Here is a 19,418-nt window from a genome sequence, read left to right as displayed (position 1 = left end):
ACTTTTAGGCCTGGGTTACTGTCATAGTATTCTAACTAGTCTCTGCTTCTAGTCTCTCCCTGCTCTAATCCAACCTACACTGCACTAGCAAAGCACTTCCCGTAACAGCTTGATCACGTCTCCTCCTGTCTCTAATGCCCACAGAATTAATCCAAGATTTTTTATAGACGTTCATAATCTGGCAATTCCACTTCTGGATATATAGTCAAAAGAATTAAAAGCAGGAACTTGAACAGACATTTGTTTACTAATATTCATAACACTACTCACAATAGCCAAAAGGTAGAAACCACCCAAATGTCCACTGATGAATAAGCAAAATGTGACATATACATCCAATGGATATTAGCCCTAGAAAGGGAGAAAAGTCTGATACATGCTACGACTTGGATGAATCTTGAAGACATTATGCTGTGTGAAATAAGACAGCACAAAAAGACAAATATTGTATGATTCCAGTTATATGATTACCTAGAAAAGTTCACAGAATAGAAAGTAGAAAAATGTTTACTGGGACTGGGAGGAGGAAGGAATAGAGAGTTACTGCTTAACAGGTGCAGAGTTTCAGTCTGGGAGGATAAGAAAGTTCTAGAGATAGATACTGGCGATAGTTGCAAAACAACATAAATATTCTTAATGTCACTGAACTGCATGACTTAAACATGGCTGAAATGGTAAATTTTATGTATCTTTTACTACAATAAAAAGTAGTGAGACTGAGGAACTAAAGGTTTAATCAAATGTTTAAAAACTGGTGCTTCAAATATTGGAAAACTTTTAAGTATGTTTGGAACATGTTACGTAAATTTCACAATGTCCCACTATGTAAAGAAACTCTTATTTTAAGTATAGACAAATATAATCTCACACTTATTTAAATTGCCAACTTTGATTTAAAGCCTGGGGCAATGGCTATCTCTTTTCACTACCAGGGGAAAAGTATTCCATTTTACATCTCGAGCCTAGTTTAAATTATAAAATCTACCTTTAAATAGTCTTCAAATCATACATGATAAGCATCTAAATATTTATGGACTACCTACAGAAACACAAGTTAAATTAACAGAAGCACATATTAACTCAAAAGTACATGCCAATACCACCAAATGGTTTTATTATTGACACTGACAACAGGCTCAACACTGAAATTGTGTCATCATTTTGTTTGGTTTCTTAAATATTACTTAAGTATGAATTAAAAATATATGTTTACATTTAAGAAATGTGACACATCAAAGAAGTCCTCTGTAAACATAATCCCTTTTCAATATATTTTCCTGCTTTGTTTCATACATAAATAACTTAATCTACGAGGTCATAAATAAAACTATCAACTCTTATGGCCTAGAAGTATATACAAATTTTGAAGGTTAACAAAAGTGTTCTCTTTATGATTTTATAAATAACAACATGCTGTATTTGCAGTGTTTATCATCAAATGACTTATCATAAGTTCTTAGTGTCTCCCAACCTGTTCCGCCAATAACAGACCTTGCAGTGTACTTGGTAAAAATGTCATGCATTTAAAAAGTCAAAATGGTCAAAATCCTAGATTTTTAAAAATAGCAGAGAACGTTCTATTTCAATATCACTAAGTCTTATTAAAACCACTTCAGTTTGTCTAAAAACAAAAAATGCTACTAAAGAGTGAATGCTTGTACCATCATTTAAATGGTATCTAACAAAATCTAAAATGTAAGAAAAAATAAAATCATATTAAATCCTGAAGTCTTGCCAAAAATATTTCATTGAGATTCTGTTATAGGAACAGAATCAATATATTAAAATTTTATATCATCACTTTGATGAGTTAGAGCTTTAAGGGTAAACAAAAATGACACAAAATGATTTCAAAAAGCCACACTTATAATTCCTGATACAGAACATTAGATTAGTTTTTGTTTAATGACTAGAAATCCTTATTTCTTGAGAAAATATTAAATATCTATTGAAACATACCACCTATCTAGTGATTTATTAAATAACCACTCAAGATTTATTAGGTAAGCACTTAAACTACTTTTATGTAATAAAAGTAAATAGGAATTTTGCATGTTGGCTATGCTTCATTTTATACATTATTTTTTAGGCCTTCATTTATAGGGTATAAAACTTAAAAAAATTCTCAACTAACATTTTCATTAGATTTAAATGATTCAAACTATAAATAATGCTAAGCTAAGTACTGTCATTTCCTTGAAAATCTAAGTTTCTAAAAGTTTTATTTTTCAATTAATACAAAAATGATCTGGTTCACATTATTAACTGCTCAACAAACTGTTTAAAAAACTAAATATTCTTTGTTAAAGAGATTACTAGAAATGTTTTCCATGCTCTTATTTTTTAAAAAACAAGATTCTGATATACATAATGAATCTAAATCAAAATTCACAAATGGTAGCTGAAATCCTGTCAACTTTCAGCCCAATACAACATAAATCCACTGTTTTTATGCATAAACAATTCAAAATTAAAGTTTATAATGGAAATGTCAACAAGTCATAACTACTACACATCACTACTGATGGGTTCCACTATCCTTCAACCAGGCACAGCAGATGTGCACATCTGATAGACAGACTGCTTAGAAAATTAAAGCTATCAGAGTTATAAATAAGGAATACATAAATATGAACGTAACAATGCCAAAGCATTATAGCTGTTAAAAAAAAAGTGAGTAAGATGTGATGTAAACACATCTGATAGTTCTCTCTGTAAGCCACTTTCCACTGATTTATAAAGCTATGGTTTTATAATTCTTTTAAAAAGGAAAATTTTTCCACACTGATGCATGCAGTAATTTCATTGTACATTCTTGACTACAAAGCAATCTTCAAATTCTCTTGCAGAGCTTGACATATCTCATCACAATTTCTCCAGAAAGTCAGCTTGTCATATTTTCAGCAGCCTAGAACAAGAAAGTAAAATTCATTATAATAAAACCATGGAAAAAGAGACACTATGGAGATAAATTTGTCAATACTGCATTGTCATTAACAAACAACTATTCTTCCATCTAACAGAACCACTTTTATCAGGGAATGCAGTTTTCATTTTTTTGCTATACATCAGGATTACCTTTTGAACTTGCTAGGTTAACAGAAAATAGTTATATCATCTTACATAATAGTCAAGAGTACATGTAAAAACAATGCTACTTGAAAAATTAACCTATAACAGATTTTGTTCCCATAGTCTTCATTAGCTTGTCTGTTTCCATATGTTTTATTATAGTGTGAAAAGGGGATTAAGAATGAAGAAGAAACTGGGCATGGTGGCTCACGCCTGTAACTCCAAGCTACTCAGGAGGCTAAGCCAGGAGGATCACTTGAGTCCAGAAGTTCAAGAACAGCCTGGGCAACATAGCGAAACCCTGCCCCCAAAATAAAAACTAAATACATAAAAGGAATAAAAAAGATCTTTTATGCTACAAGGTAGAGAGCACAAGAGCAAAAGATGAATAATAAACATCTAGCTAATCCTGTTTCACCCACACCCCCAACTACTTTCCCCAATGATTCTGAAGAAATTCCAAGACATCCTATCATTCACCAATAAATAATTTGATACATATTTCTAGAAAGACTGAAAAAAACATCACATTATCATAACTTAAAAAAGTAATTTCATAATGCCAGGATGAAAATGGATATAATTTTAAGTAAGTTTAATTTTAGAAATACATGTTAGACTTTTGATTCATTTACATTTCTACTTCCTAATTAAAACTTACTTTTAGTTAGTCTAAGTTCAGAGCTCTTTTGTAAAAATGCTTTAAAATACTGGGAAAATTTTAGATAATGAAATCTGAAATAAGGCTGAAACTTTCTCTTTGTAGCCAATACAACCAACCTTGTTTTTCAGACATATTCTAAATTAGCCTTTCCCTCCTCTGAGTTTACTACTCTAGAGAATCAGAACACAATTTGAAAAAAATTCTATTGTTCTAAAACATTTCTTACTTCTTTCTATCCATATAGGTTCCTGTATTAGCTTTGACCACATACTCTTTAAGTATTGTAATCTCCCTGGCCCCATTCTCAGTATTAACTAATTCAAAGAAAACTTGAAAGCACTTATACAATTTTGTTTTGTTTAATTAAAACACTTTAATTCAAATACAATTTAATTTGTCTTGCCCCATTCCACTGTCATATTAATTTTAGAAGTTCTCCAATATACATTGAAACAAGTATTTTCACTTAAACTAAGTAAGTTTAAGTGAAATACAGCATTCATGTTATACAAATGAAGAATTTTCCATTTGAAAAGGCAGCAATAGCATCCTAGAAACATATACATAGTTACCAGATTGCTACTAAAAACTCCAAAAATTTGCAAGGATCAGCTAGCTCTAGGAAAAAAAAAATGCATTTTTAGTAGTCCTCTTCCAAACTTTCATTTTCTGTGCAAGTATTTACTACTAGCACTAAGGAGATATTATAAAAACTCAAAGAATCACTCATAAAATACTGAATTATTTTATACTGTGGGAGATACACATCAGGTAGCTTACCTATTGCTTTTAAGGAACTTATTAGGGAGCCATGCAGCTAGCTACTTTTACTATAAATGATTTAGACAATATCAATATACAAATCTGTGAAAGTGAAAGGCAAAATACTTAACAAAAAATTGTTACTATTTTCTACATGGTTAAAGAGCAAAAGAAAAAACCTATTGTCTCAGACCAATAGTTTCTTGCAACATTCCAAGATATCCCTGATTTATATTTTACAAATTTTAAAATAGAGACAATAAGTAGCATACTATTAAGTTCTAAATACTAGGAATTCTGGATAACGATAGAATGCAGCAGGAACAGTTCCACTTTACCCTGATTTTAATCCCCAAAAAATAAACAGAACATATGGGAAAAATATTCATTAGCAGTAACCACATACAGACAGGAGAACAACCTTATGCTTGTAAGGTCAGTAAAAGGGTGGTCAAGAAAAGGCAGGTGTGTCTCAGTGCAGCTCTGAACCAAGCAGCTCCCCACCCTGACCCAACATGGCAGTTAAGAGAGAACAGACTTTAATCCAGGGAGATGCACACTGACAGCTATTTTTCTTTTTCAATTCAGCAAAATTAAGTGCAATATTTTCATTTTTAAGAGAGCATGATATTATCTGGAATAATGTTTGCCAAATATTATTATAGGTTATCTCTTAGGTGATGCTGAGTGACTTTTTAATTTCATTCTTTACATTTTCTGATTCAAATATTTTTAAAATCATAAGCATGTAGCATTTTTATAAAAATCATACAGATTACATAAATCACTTTAAAGAAAACAAGAAAAAATTCTAGGTAATATTTCTGCTTTGCTAAAAACTTTTCAGGATCTCCTGTCTGCCTAACTTTTAATGAGATGCCGGTATAACACGGGAGAAATGCATTTTGAGAGGCTTTGTGTGAGACCGATCGTCCATTTAAATAGTCAACACTTTCTGATTTTTGTCAATTTTAATTTTTGATTTCACCTCCCACATCTCACTATGGTCCAGTAGATACAGAATAACCAATATGCTCAAAGCTCATAAAACTATGTTAAATAGGTATTTCTAAACCTCCTATTCTAATACCTTGGGTTTATTTTGCCTAAGAAAACGGTACACCAAAATGCTTGTCAGTTACCTGCCTCAGGTCCCTTGGGTTGTATTTTGCCTAAGAAAATGGTACACCAAAATGCTTGTCAGTTACCTGCCTCAGTTAGGTTTGACTGTGGTTTCCTTATTGAACTCAAACTGTAGTACAATACAAAAATCTCTTCCTACTCTCTTGTTCTCTTTCAAACTCAGGTGTAATAAAACAAAAATTCTTGTAATTGTGGAAGATGTATTTTAAATAAATCTTCTTCCACTTGAATTTCAGAAGCATCCTGATGAAATACTATAATGCTTCTTTTTATTAACAGGGTTATATGAGAGAATACTAAGCCAGGGAATGTGCCCCTGCTACAGCACAATGACTGTTTTGCTTCTAATAACAATTTCAGTCTTTCCTACTCAGATACTCCTTACGTTTTATTGCAGGAGAAAACTTCGTAGTTAATAAGTAAACAACTCCGAAGTTAGACAGCTCAACTTCAAATCCCAGCTCAACCACTTAACTGTATGTTCTTGGGATAAGTAAGTTAGTCACCATAAGCTGCAGTTTCCTTAGCAGTAAACTACTAACAGTAGTGCAAATTGAGTAGCCCTTATCCAAAACACTTGGGACCAGAAGTGTTTCCGATTTCAGATTTTTGGGGGATTTTAGAATGTTTGTATTATTCAGTCATCCCTGGGTATCCACGGGGGATTAGTTCCTGGACACCAAAGACTACAGATGTTCAAGTTTCTCATATAAAATGATGTATTTACATATAACCCATGCACATCCTCCTGTATACTTTAAATCTGTGGTCCCAACTCCTGAGGTAAGCAGCAGGTGAGTGAGCAAAGCTTCATCTGTATTTATAGCCACTCCCCATGGCTCGCATCACCACATAGGCTATGCCTCCTGTCATATCAGCAGTGGCATTAGATTCTCACAGGAGTGCGAACCCTACTGTAAACTGCATATGCGAGGGATCTAGGTTGCACGCTCCTTATGAATCCTGCTGATCTGAGGTGGAGCTGAGGTGGTGATGCGAGCACTGTGGAGTGGCTGCAAATACAGATTATCATTAGCAGAGAGGTTTGCCTGCATAATAAATGTAATGTGCTTGAATTATCCCAAAACCATTCCCCACCCTCCCTCCGTGGGAAAATTGTCTTCATGAAACCAGTCCCTGGTGCCAAAAAGGTTACGGACGACTGCTTTAAATCATCTCTAGATTACTTACGATACCTAATGCAAAGTAAATGCTATGTAAATAGTTGTCATAGTGTATAGTTTAGGGAATAATGACACGAAGAAAAAGTCTGTACAAGTTTAGTACAGATACAACCATCCTCCCCCCTCCCCCCAAAGCTATTTTTGATCCACAGTTTGCTGAATCCATGAATGTGGAGACCACGGATACAGAAGGCCAACTATAATCACTGGGTGAGCATCCCTAATCAGAAAACCTGAAATCCAGAATGCTCCAGTGAGCATTTCCTTTGAGTGTCATGTTGGCACTCAAAAAGTTTCAGACTCTGGAGCATTTTGGATTTTCAGATTAGGAATGTTCAACCTGTAGAAGTACATAACACTGTCATGACTATAGAGGAAATAATGCCATCACTGGCCTTTAGAGAATAGGGTCTAACACAAGGAAAGTACTCACGTAAGTATTAGCTATTCTTATTATTCAGTTATTTTTCTTTCTGCTATATGAAAGCCACACGTGTAAGTTTAAAAAGAAATAGAAAACTTCAATAATTTTTATAACTCTTAAAATTTGAAACCTTACACGTACCTCTGACAAAGGGGTTCACATCTGAAATAAAGGACTGCCAATCAAAAAGAAAAGAACAAACAACCCAGAAAAAAGGGCAAGTGACTTAAAAAGATACCTCACAAAAAAGGATGGCCAAAAAACATGTAAAAATGCATTAACCTCATTAGTACTCAAAGAAACGTATCCCAGAATGACTAAAATTAAAAGGACTCACAATAATAAGCACCAGTAAGATGTGGAGCAAAGGAAACTCCTATGTTGCTGATGAGAATATAAGTCAATACAACTGTTTTTGAAAAGTTTGACATTATCATCATCTATTCAAGCTAAAGATACAAATAACCTAAGACCTAGCAATTTTACTTCTAGATACACACTTTACAGAAATGGTCGTATACAAGAATCAAGAGATAAGGACAACAATACTCAAAGCAGCATTATGTGTAATAGTCCCACATGGTAAATAATCTAATATCCATTCATAGTAGAAAAGATATAGTTATTTGTACAATATAACATTACAGTGAAAAGAAATGCATGACAGCTACACACCACATAAATAATCTCACAGACATAATGTTAAATGAAGGAACTCAGGAAAAAAATAGTGTTATAAGAATCCATTTATATTGAGTTTAAAATTTTTACGAAATTATCTACAGTGTTTAGAGATCCATGTTTAGTTAGAAATACCACTAAAACAAAGACTCTACCATAGAAGTCAGGACAGTAGTTACCGGAGAGGAGAGTAGGAGGGAGAGGTTGGTGACTGGGGAGGGAGCACAGGGGGTTTCTCTGGTGCTGCAGTGATAGTTGCATGGAGGTTTTCTTTATGACATATTTTTGCTCTGTAAATATTTTTTGTTTACCTTTTTGTGTTAGATTTAATAATCAAAAGATTTCAAAAAGCGCACAACCTAAAACATTGGTACTTACTGGAAAATAACTTAATCTGAAAAACAGGTCATTTATATGTTTCACATAATTCTGTTTTCTTAGAGATAAGAGAAAGATAGTCATTTGGTCATTGGGCAAGTTTTAAGATGGACTAACTTAAAGTTTCAGTACTTAGGGTGAGATAGTGCTATATAAACATGGAAGTAAAATGATGAGATTTTAAATCATAGAATATGTGCAACGAAGACAGGGAACAGCATACCTTTCCTGTTCCCACTCTGAGCAATTAAAAAGTGGTTAATTCAAAATTTGTAAAAAGGTGGCCCTCTCGGCTCATGATGGCAGCAGCAGCCCCCTAGTCTCTCAGCCACTCTTGGAGTCATTTTTCCCTTTTTTTGAAGGATAACACATGCTCACAGCTAAGTAGCTCTATCAGCCAATTTCCTGCCTGTAGAATCCCAGTAATTTGACAGCCTTTATTTCACTTTGTCTCATTCAGTCCAATCTAGCAGTGTTTGTGCTGAGATGGCTGACTGGGTCCATCACACAGCTAATTTCTTCACAAACCACCCACACTCTTGGCCCTATCTCCAGAACGTGCTATCCAGATAGGCTAGGAATTTTCAAATCATCAAGTGCTAGTTCCTTCCTAAACTACTCATTCCCCTTATATTTTATAACAAGCAGCAATGAGAAATCAGGCTGCACTTTCCACACTTTGCTTGGAAATTTCCTCAGCTAGATATCCAAGTTCATCACTTACATGTTCTAGTTTTCTTCCAACAGTAGAACATAATTTGGCCAAGTTCTGTCACTTTATAACAAGAATCACCTTTCCTCTAGTGTTCAATAAATGTTCCTCATTTCCTCTTGAGATGTCACCAGAAGCACTTTTAATGTTCTTATATAAAGCAATACTCTGTTCCTAACATATGTATCTCAGAAATAAGAAAGCTATCTCTATAGCTATCTTCTGAGCCTTCACCAGAATTGTCTTTAACATTAACAGTTCTACCAACAGTCTCCTCAAGGGCAATCTAGTGTTTTTCTATAAAGCACCTTAAAACTTTCCAATCTCTATCCATTACCCAATTCCAAAGCCACTTCTACATTTTTAAGTATTTGTTAACAGCAGCACCCCACTTTCCAGTCCTAAAATCTGTATCAGATTTCTAGGGCTGCCATAACAAAGTAATAAAAACTACGTGGCTTAAAACAATAAAAATTTATTCTTTCACAGTTCTGGAGATCAGAAACCCAAAATCAAGGTGTCGGCTGGGCCATCCTTTCTGAAAGTTCTCGAGAAGGCTCCTTGCTTGCTGCTTCCCAGCTTCTGGTGGCTGCTGACAATACTTCACTTTCCTTGGCTTATAGACACATCACTCCAATTTCTGCCTGTATTGTTACATGGCATTCTCCCTTTTGTGTCTTTGTCTTCACATGTATGTATCTCCTCTTTGTATCTGTGTTCAAATTTCCCTTGTCTTATAAGGATACCAGTCATTGGATCAGGATCTACCCTAATCCAGTATGACCTCATCTTAACTTGATTATATCTGCAAAGACATTATTTCCAAACAAGGTCATGTTCATCACCAGGGTTAGCACTTAAACATATCTCTTTTGGGGGGGTGGGGGGCACGATTTACTCACCATACGGAAGATTCTAAAAACAGAGACTTCTGAGAAAAGATAACATCGTCTGTGATAGCAGTAATATTTGGGATCTGAACATACGCTATTAAGCTCCTGGTCTTTAGAATATCTCCTGATGGTGTTGAAAGTTGTTTAAGCTTATTTAACGCTTTCCCATGATTTCATCATTAATCATTTTCTAAACAAAAGCGTCTTTATTTACAATGAACTAATAGGAATCTCTAACCTTCAGTGCTTCAGTAGCCTTGCGAAGCTCCTTAATAACCGATGATAAAGCTTCTGGGTTAATTCCTTGTTCACAAAGCCGTACACAAATAGACAAAGTTTCCATATCTAAGCCAGTATTCAAAATTCTCGAAATCTCAAGCAGAACTGAAAAAAGATATAAAGAAAACTTAAAAAAAAAAAAGCTTACAGCATTTAAAAATATACACATAGTACTTTTGTTTTTAATTTATATATTACTACACAATAACAAGGAATTGGCATAGCATTCCAGGATTTAGCAATCAGCATGCAATACTGTCTTGCCTTTACTTAGATTTAGAAACTTTAAACTTAACAACCTCCCTTCACGTAACTGCCTTTTACATCTTAGTGTATATTTTACCATTCATTTAACATCTAATAATTCATCCATCATAATCAGGATTATTCTGAACACGTTCCTATTTTTTTAGTATTGTTTTGCAATACAATTAGTTGCATAACATTCCATTTTATGGAAACACCATCCTTTACGTAACCACTCTACTACTTTAAGAGTATGGCTGGGCATTGGTGGCTCATACCTCTAATCCCCACAATGTGAGGCCCAGGCAAGAGGATCACTTGAGGCCAGGAGTTCGAGATCAGCTTAGGAAACTGAGAGACCTTGTCTCTACAAAAATAAGAAAAATTAGCCGGGTGTGGTGGCATACGCTTTTTGTCCTAGTTACTGGGGAGGCTGAGGCAGGAGGATTGCTTGAACCCAGGAGTTCGAGGTTACAGTGAGCCTAGGTGACAGAGCGAGACGCTGTCTCAAAAAAAAAAAAAAAAACCCAAAACCAAACAAAAAAAAAAAAGAGCGAGGTTGTGCTCATGTTGCCCCCATTAAAATAACATTGTGATAAGTAACTGTACATACCAAATTTTATTTCATTAAGATAAATTTCTAGAACTGCTCCGTCAGTTCTAGATACATATTTAAGGCGTTAAGAGCGTTTAGAAATTACAATATACATATTTAAGGCGTTAAGAGCGTTTAGAAATTTTCTAACAACTTGACAGCGTGATCATATGTCTATTGAATATTATAATAAAAATGAAAGCTTATATTTTAACTTCATTTTTATAATACTGCATTTTGTTGTAGTTTATGAAAGTATCTGTCTTTAACATAAGAAACACCAACACAGAGAACCTAGGTTTCCAAAGTGATTTTCCAGGATGTAAATACATTGGTTCTGTTCAACTTTGTTTTATAGCCGTTGTTTCTCAGAGTGTTTAGAATTTTTTAAGCCAACTGTCAACATGTTATCTATTGTTTCCTATATCATTCTCCCTTGGCATCATGCTTAGAAAGTTATTCCCCACACAAAGGTTCTATTCACCAGTATTCTCTTCCAACACTTGGAAGTTTATTCCCTCCCCCTTATAATTATTTAAATATTTAGTTATCTGAAGCTTGGGTGAAAGATAGGATCTAACTTTTCCTCCCAGAAATAAGCCAATTGCCCCAATACAATTTATTGAATGATCTATCCTTTTACCACTCAATTGAGATGCCACCTTTATCACATAGTAAATTCTCATATGCCTACAGATTTGCTGCATGTCTACCTTGAGTCAGAGCCACAATTTTAATTACTAATTTTATATTGCATGTAGTAGGTTAAAGATTCCTTTGTCATTTCTCATTTATTTAAAGCCCTTTTATTCTCTGGGTGAACTTAAAATTTTTTCATCAATTCCAAAAACAAATTCCATTTGGATTCTGATTTGAACTACATGAAAACTATTATTCTGAGAAGAATGGACAAGTTAACAATATTGAGTCACCCATTAATTTAAGCCTAAATCCTTTTGAAAACTTTTATAGTATTCATGATGTTCATGAGATGAGCCCTTCTCGCTTTTTCATACCAGATATGTATTTTTATCTCTAGAGGTTCAATTTGAGTCTTTAGAAATATATGTCTTCCATGCCTCTACTACACTTTTTCAATATATGAAGTATACAATTCTAATGCCCCAGTCAGCTAATTCTAACACTTGTGTCATTTGGGGGTCTATTTTGATTGAATTTTTCTCAAGGGTCATATCTTCCTGTTTTGCATACCTGTTAATTTTTGATCGGATGCCAGGCGTTGTGAATTGTACTTTGTTAGTACTGGATATTTTTCTGTTTCTATAAATATTCCTGAGATTTGTAATGAGATACAGTTATCTGGAAACCATTTGATCCTTCCAGGTCTTGCTTTTTAGATTTGTTAGGCAGGACCACAGCCCTGTTTAGTGAAGGGAAATTATTCCCCACTGTTGAGGAAAGACTCTTCTGAGTACTCTACCCGATGTCTCATGAATTACAAAGTTTTCCACTCCGCCTGGTAGTTACAGGCACTACTATCCTCAGCCCTGCGTGAACATGGTGTGCTGTTGCGCCTAATCCTTTTGAAAGGTTATTTCCCCAGCTTATTGGGTACTTTCCTCACACATGTGCTAATCAAGGCTCTGAATACTCAAGAGGGATTCTTCTACAGATTTCTAGAATTTTCTGTGCTGCTCTCCTCTCAGGTACTTGGTCCTGCAAACTCCATCTGTCTCAGTCTCCCTGGTTTCTTAAGCTCCTTCTGCTCAACTCAGGGTGAATTCTAGGTTCCACCTGGGTTCCCTCTGCTGCGCTGAGGCCTGGAAATTCTCTGAAGGCAGTGAGCTAGGACAACCACAGGATGGATTCATTTGTTTCCTGTCTATCAAGGATCGCTGTCCTTTAATGTCTGATGTCCAGTGTCTTGAAAACCACTGTTCTATGTTTTACCTGGGTTTTGTTGGTTTTTTCAAATAGGAAAGTAAACTCAGTCCCTGTTACTCCACCTTGACCAGAAGCTGACAGCTCTTCCTATTTTCATTTCTTCAGTTTTGACATTCCCATTTATTAATTCTTTGCTCTTCAGCTGTATATAGCTTATTATTCACACGTTATCTGCTGAATTTATTTCAAAAACTATTCTAAGATCTCTAGTTTCTCCCATAATCACTTGTTCTTATTTCATAACTAAATGCTTGTTTATAACCACTTCTTATTTCATGGCTGTTGTTCCTGCCTTTATTTAAGGCCTTTTTTTAAGGCTATACTCTTAAACTGTGTTTGAGATTGCTCTATTATCTCTATTTCTTAAAGTATAAGCAAGTAGCAAAAGATAGTGGTTAGGAGTATGATTGCTAAAGCCAGACTAACTGGGTTCAAATTCTACCTTTACTACTTACTTACAAGGCAAGTTAATCTCTCTATACCGTTATTTCATCATTCTATAAAATGGGGATAACTACAGTACTTATTTTATAGGACTAGTGTGAGGATTAAAGGATACACTTAAAACGCTGCTTGGCATATGATAGTGTTCAATAAAAGAGTTAGCTACTACTACTATTTCTTTCCCTCTTTTTTTCATTTTCCACATTAGTTGTTTCCGTTTTTCATCTACCTTAGGCGATTCGTGATTCTTGGCTGAAAACTTCCACAGATTTCTTTCAGGTATCCTGGATTGGTGACATGTTCTTGGATAGGAAGCTTTACCCTGGCCTCAGCCCTCTGGATCAGGCCTTGTAGAAGCATCTTGGCTCTAGACCCAGAAAACACATGGATGGTGCTTCTCAATCCCTGGCTATGGCAGATGGCACATTTCTGAGCCCCAGCGTCACTCAGACAGGGCAGCATGCTTGGTCAGGTTCTACTCCCAATCCCCTGCTGTGGTTCCCATCTGCTCCTTTCTTTGGGGGAAACCTCTTTCTAATCAATGGAGACTTCGCTTTGTTGTTTTTGAACATGGCTATCCTGATAATTATATTTTATTATTTCCTATCATTTTTATATACTTGGAGCAGAGTTTCAGCAAGTGCTCAATTTACCATAGTGAATATTCATTTTCTTTGTCTTTCATTTTTGATTGTTATCATAAATGGATTCTACTTCACCCCTGCATTTTTAAGCAATTATTGTTGGCATACTGGAAAATTACATATTTTTATTTTCTAACTAACCAACTTAATGAATTCTACTGAAGCCTCCACCAGTTTCAGTTTTCTCCTCTCTCTCCAGTTCGTTCTCATCATGGTAGAGTCCACACCTATAAATGCTATACTTATTCCTGACTTCATGCCTTTGTTCGTGCTTTCTCCTGTCTTTTCTCTTCCCTTTCCATAACTCTATGCTGTTTTTCGGGTCCACCTCAGTTCTAGTACTACTTCCTTTAAGATTTCTTTTAAAACTGACACTGACCTTTACTTCCCATCTTCACAAAGTGTCCATAATCAATAACTATTTCCTTAGTGCCTACTGTATGTTTGGTACAAGTTAGGTTGAGTATTCCTAATCTCAAAATCTCAACCCCAAAATCCGAAATTTTCTAAGCACCAACATGACACCACAAGTGGAAAATTCCACATGTGACCTTAAGTGACAGTTCAAAATCAAAGTGCAAGTGCACAACACATGTTTATTCAGTGTCCCTGAGGAAAAATAAAATTTCCTCCAGGCTACGTGTATAAGGTATATACAAAACATAAATGAATTTCATGTTTGGATGTGGGTACCATCCTCAAGATATCTCATTATGTATATGCAACATTTCAAAGTCCTAAAAAAAATCTGAAATCCAAAACATTGGTCTTAAGCATTTAAGATAAGGGATACTCAACCTGTACCTAACTGTATTTTGTGCCTGTTATGATATTGCTGGAAATACAATTGTGAACAAAGCTGATATGGTCCTGGTCCTCACAGACATTACAGTCTAGAAAGAAAGAAAGATAGATATTAAAACAATAACTGATTCCAGTTATGATAAATAAGAAATAAATAAGAATGGCACACTTCTGAAACAAATTACAAGGGCATCTTACCCAGTTTGGAAGGACACAGTGTTTAGCAAAGACTTGTCTGAAGAAGTGACAATTAAGCCTAGATGTCAAAGGTGAGTGGAAATCAACCAGACTAATGCACAGTTAGGAGGAAGGGTGAAGAGTGAGACCAAAAAAACCAATTGGTGTAATGATTCCTATTCTGGATGAAACTTGGTAAATCCATAGACTGGAACAGCTAAGGTGAAAGCAATGTAACGATGAGGATGAATGGGTTTAAAATATGAGATAAAGGAGACGCAGAAATCTTCTAAGGGCCTATTGAAGATTTTAGAACTGTGCGAAGCTATTGGGAGATATAAAATGGAAAAGTATCAAGATCAGACTGGCATTTTAAGACTTTGGCTGAATATGGGATGAATCTTGAAAATGGGCAGAGCACATGTGGTGAGGCAGTCCACTTACATTATTGCAGTCGTGGGCAGCATGGACAGGAGAGGTTTAGACAAGTGGTCAAAACTGAAATGAGTGAAAAACTGAAAGGGCTTAGTGAAGAACAGGAAGTAGGGGAGGTAAGAGTAAGCAAAACTCATTCCCAGGTTTCTTTCTCAAATGAGCAACTGGATTGATGGTGGTAGCATGAATTATCCCTTGCTGACAGTGCCTTGCAGTGCTAGTTAAACAATCAATACACTATGGACTCTCTTAACTCCTTTCTCTATAATGTGTTTCTTAAGCTCACCACCTGATATATAAAGTAGTACTACAATGAAGCCTCTGGTAAGGAATAATTGTCATACTTAAAATTAGAGGCATAGGGAAAATTTTAGAAAATAAGAAAATAAAAATTAAAGTATGAAGTTATCAATAGAGGTTATCTAAAATTTCAAAAAGTTGAAAAGCAAAGGAGGCAACTAACTACATTGGAGGAGACAAGGGTAGTTGAAAAGGCCTACTTTAAGTGAGAATGTAGGAAGAGAATGTTGAGGATCTAAGGATGTCAGTAGAGCAGCGCTCCCCAACCTTATCGGCACCAGGGATCCCTCTTATGGAAAACAATTTTTCCATGGACAGACAGGGAGTTGGGGGAGGCGGAATTCAGGCAGTGATGCAAGGGATCAGGTGTGGCTGAAAATACAGACGAAGCCTCCCCACCGCTCACCTCCTGCCGTGCCAATAGACCACAGACTGCAGTGGGCCAGGTACCAGGCCACAGTCCCAGGGTTGGGGACTGCAGCAGTAGAGGATCTCATGCAGTAGTCATCATACAAAATCAGGCTGAGGTAGACCAGGTTCCTTTCAGAGTGAGCTATGCAGATAAACTACAAAGTCCACCTGCTTTCTCCCATATCTTTAATAAAATCCTCTCATCTCATAATTAAAATGCAAATGTTCACAGTTGAGTTCTGCCGTTCATCTCTTGAAGGAGGGCAGGCAAATGCTGCCTTTGAAATGGGAGAAATGGGACTCAGAACGTTTTGAAAACTTTACACCACCTCTCATGGATTGACTTAAATACAGTGAAACACCACACATCAACTTTTATTCTGCCAAAATCTCTACTTTTCCATATTCTTACTCTTGGGACTCAGAAACCAATACCCCAGAATATAATGTTTTGTTCATACTCAACTGAAAAAGAAGCCTCAAGGTCTGACAACCATCCCGCTACACACACAGTCTCTCCCAAAGCACAGGATGAAGTTGTTCTCTGAATTTTCCTGATCTACCAGAAATCTGGACCCACCAAAGAAAACAATTACCTCTATTCCCTTCCCCGAGTTTTCATTAACTGAACCCATATCACAGGAAGGAAGACTAAATTCTATCAACAGACCTGGACAGACTTTTGTCACAAACCACTGTCCACTCTGCAGGCCCAACAGACTTTGTCCCAGACTATTATATGTTCTTCAAACCCATTGAATTCTCCCTAGTATTCATTCATTGCCCCTCAACATGATTCCTCTTCCCATAACCTGCTTTGCCAGGTTCAAACCCCATTACTTCTGTAACCTCAAGATGGTATAGCAGCTTCTGCACCCCAACAGGGGGTTGGGTCTTCATTCTGAAGTGTTCTGTGTCACATAAAACTATGATCAAATAAATTTGCATGCCTTTTCTCCAATTAAACTGCCTTTTGTGAGGTGATTTCAGCAAAACTTTTGAGGGCTAAGAGAAAGCTTTCCTTTCACCCTTATGTTACAGTCTATAATCTTCATTTTACATTTGAATTCTCTCAGAAAATATCTTGATGCTGCAACCAATACAAACTATCAGTTCTCATTTGTACATTAGTATAGTTCCATCAGAGATAAAATGTGAATTTGCTATTCAAATGCAATCCTATGGCCATATAAATAAGGAACCAAAGTACAGCTAATATAAGAAAACTGGCAGAGATTCTGTTATTGACTTCCAAGGAAAAATAAAAGATAACATTATATAAATGCCTATGTAAATAAATCCACTTACAAAACAAAACTAATAAGCTGTTATACACCAAGAGGGACGGAAAAATAGCCTGAATATGGTATAAAGAGCAAAATTCACAGACAACCAGCAAGGTAGATACTGGATAAGTAAAAAATCACATGCAAAGGCTCTTACAAGTAATTCTTTGAAAAAGAAAGCAGCAGCCACTGTAGAAAAACCCAGAAGCCTTTATCAGAACCACCTTTATGGAGGTGCTATGTAAGAAGCAGAGCCCATAATGAAGGAGACAGAGACACAGCAGGAAGGCTACAGTACCTATTGAGGATTGGATAGTATTATCTTTTACAATGAAGGTTGATGTGATATCCCCTGCAAAATGTCCAGGCAGACTGCAAACGGCAATATTTAACATCTATCAAACATTTAAATATAAGTGGAGGTGAGAAAAACAGAGACAAAGAAAGAAGTGCACAAGTGAAATGACATCTCATGTAATACAAAAAAATAACTGATCACCTTTGATATGCCTTTACTTGGTTGTCTCATTTAAATATTCATAAACCCAAGATACAATTTAAAAAAAAAAAAAAAAAAAAAAAAAGAAAAGAAAGAAAGAAACAGGCTCCAAGATGTTTAAGTAGCTTGTCCAACCTCACCACAAGAGTATAAAGTGGCAGAGCCAACATTAGAGGGTGGAGAGAGGGTAACTGCAAGACACTTATTTCATCTTACACTACACTTGTGTAGGCTTTACACCCACGTGCCTCAGGGCGTGAAAACAACACTCAGAACACCTGGGCACTGGCGTCATCTACTTCAAGGCAAAACTGGGGTAATTCCGATGAAGGGGCAACTTGTTCATTCGCCGGATATTTAAAAAGTGCCCACCAAAGTGCTAGGGGCAAGGGACATAGCGGTGATCAAACACACATGGCCCACGTCCACACTGGGCTTCCAGTCTTGGGGCTTCCGAAGCGCTCGGCACCGGCTGTGCGCGGGACTGAGGTGGGTATCGCGAGGGGTCGAGGCTGCGGGATGGAGGGAGTACGGCACTCGGGGTCCAGCACCGGAGCGACGGAGCGCGCACCCGGCTGACGTGGGGGCCGGAACGCCGTGCGCGCGACAAACTACGCAGGAGCAAAGGGACAACTCTCAAAGGATGGGTCCATCAGCCCTGGGGCCCTGGCGGGCCCCAACCGAAGATCTTAGAAGATGCCGTATGGGTTGGAAGGGGACCTGAAGTCCTCCCTAGGCTCCCCGCGCCCGGGGCCTTGGCTCTGGGGAGCGCGGGCAAGGTAAAGGGAGCGCAACGGGCACTCACCGTCCATCGTCTCCCTCACCGCATTCATGTTCGCCGCCGCCGCCGCCCCGGCGCCGCCACTGCTCGCCATAGCGGAGGCCAAAGGAGGCGGGAGAAGGGCCTGACCCGGAACTGGAGCGCCTTCCTTTCTCCTGGGCGCTCACACCGCGCGTCCCGCTCACGCCGGCAGGCTCCGCCCCTCGCGCTCGCCGCCGGCGTGCGGCTGCGTTGATTTGAATTTGGAGCCCCGTTTCTCTGCGCGGAATATGGAGCGAGGAGTTGCCATTCGAATTTCCTACGCGGCCTCCCGGCGATTGGCCGGTTCGCGGACAGCGGTGCGGCGCGATTGGCCAGGCGCACACAAGCGCCGTGCGCTGGTTGGCCTGAGCCAGCGCGGAAGCGGGGAGTTAAAGAGTCTGTGCCTGTCGTGGGGGCTGGCTTGGCCCCCGGGAGCACCCTGGAGTCGGTATTGGGGGCTTCCTTTCTATATACTCAGGTAGGTGCGGTCTTTGTAGTCCCTGGCCTTTCCTCCTGTCTCGAATCGGAAAGCTTACTTTTCCTAGGTCTGCACCTGCCTGCCCACTCGCCCCCGGTGAATGGGAACAGCGAGGGAGTAGGTGCGGAAGAGAGGGGCACCAAGGAGTGATCGCGTAGGATTGGGGGCGACACCTCCTCTGCTCTTCACCCGACGGAGCC

General features: G+C 37.4%; 1 protein-coding gene across 1 annotated transcript; it reads right to left on the bottom strand.

Annotated features, from left to right (window-relative positions):
- Positions 1–2,439: 2,439 nt before the first annotated feature.
- MZT1 (mitotic spindle organizing protein 1) lies at positions 2,440–18,851 on the bottom strand. The gene is made up of 3 exons (XM_069467163.1): positions 18,744–18,851; positions 10,152–10,297; positions 2,440–2,908 (listed from the first exon to the last, which is right to left on the bottom strand). Exons 1-3 carry the CDS (start codon positions 18,811–18,813, stop codon positions 2,885–2,887), a joined length of 240 nt encoding a protein of 79 aa, XP_069323264.1. The 5' UTR covers positions 18,814–18,851; the 3' UTR covers positions 2,440–2,884.
- Between the last annotated feature and the right edge of the window lie 567 nt (positions 18,852–19,418).

This window comes from Eulemur rufifrons, chromosome 4 (genome assembly GCF_041146395.1).
Source record: "Eulemur rufifrons isolate Redbay chromosome 4, OSU_ERuf_1, whole genome shotgun sequence".
NCBI lineage: Eukaryota > Metazoa > Chordata > Mammalia > Primates > Lemuridae > Eulemur > Eulemur rufifrons.
This window is presented reverse-complemented; position numbering and strand designations above follow the sequence as displayed.

Bases quoted from the DNA above. Each gene is read 5' to 3' on its own strand.
- MZT1 (XM_069467163.1), bottom strand. From the start codon at position 18,813: ATGGCGAGCAGTGGCGGCGCCGGGGCGGCGGCGGCGGCGAACATGAAT. The intron at 10,298-18,743 runs GTGAGTGCCCGT...ATCTTTTTTCAG, and splicing joins GGTGAGGGAGACGATGGACG to TTCTGCTTGAGATTTCGAGA. The intron at 2,909-10,151 runs GTTAGAGATTCC...TTCTTGTTCTAG, and splicing joins AGGCTACTGAAGCACTGAAG to GCTGCTGAAAATATGACAAG.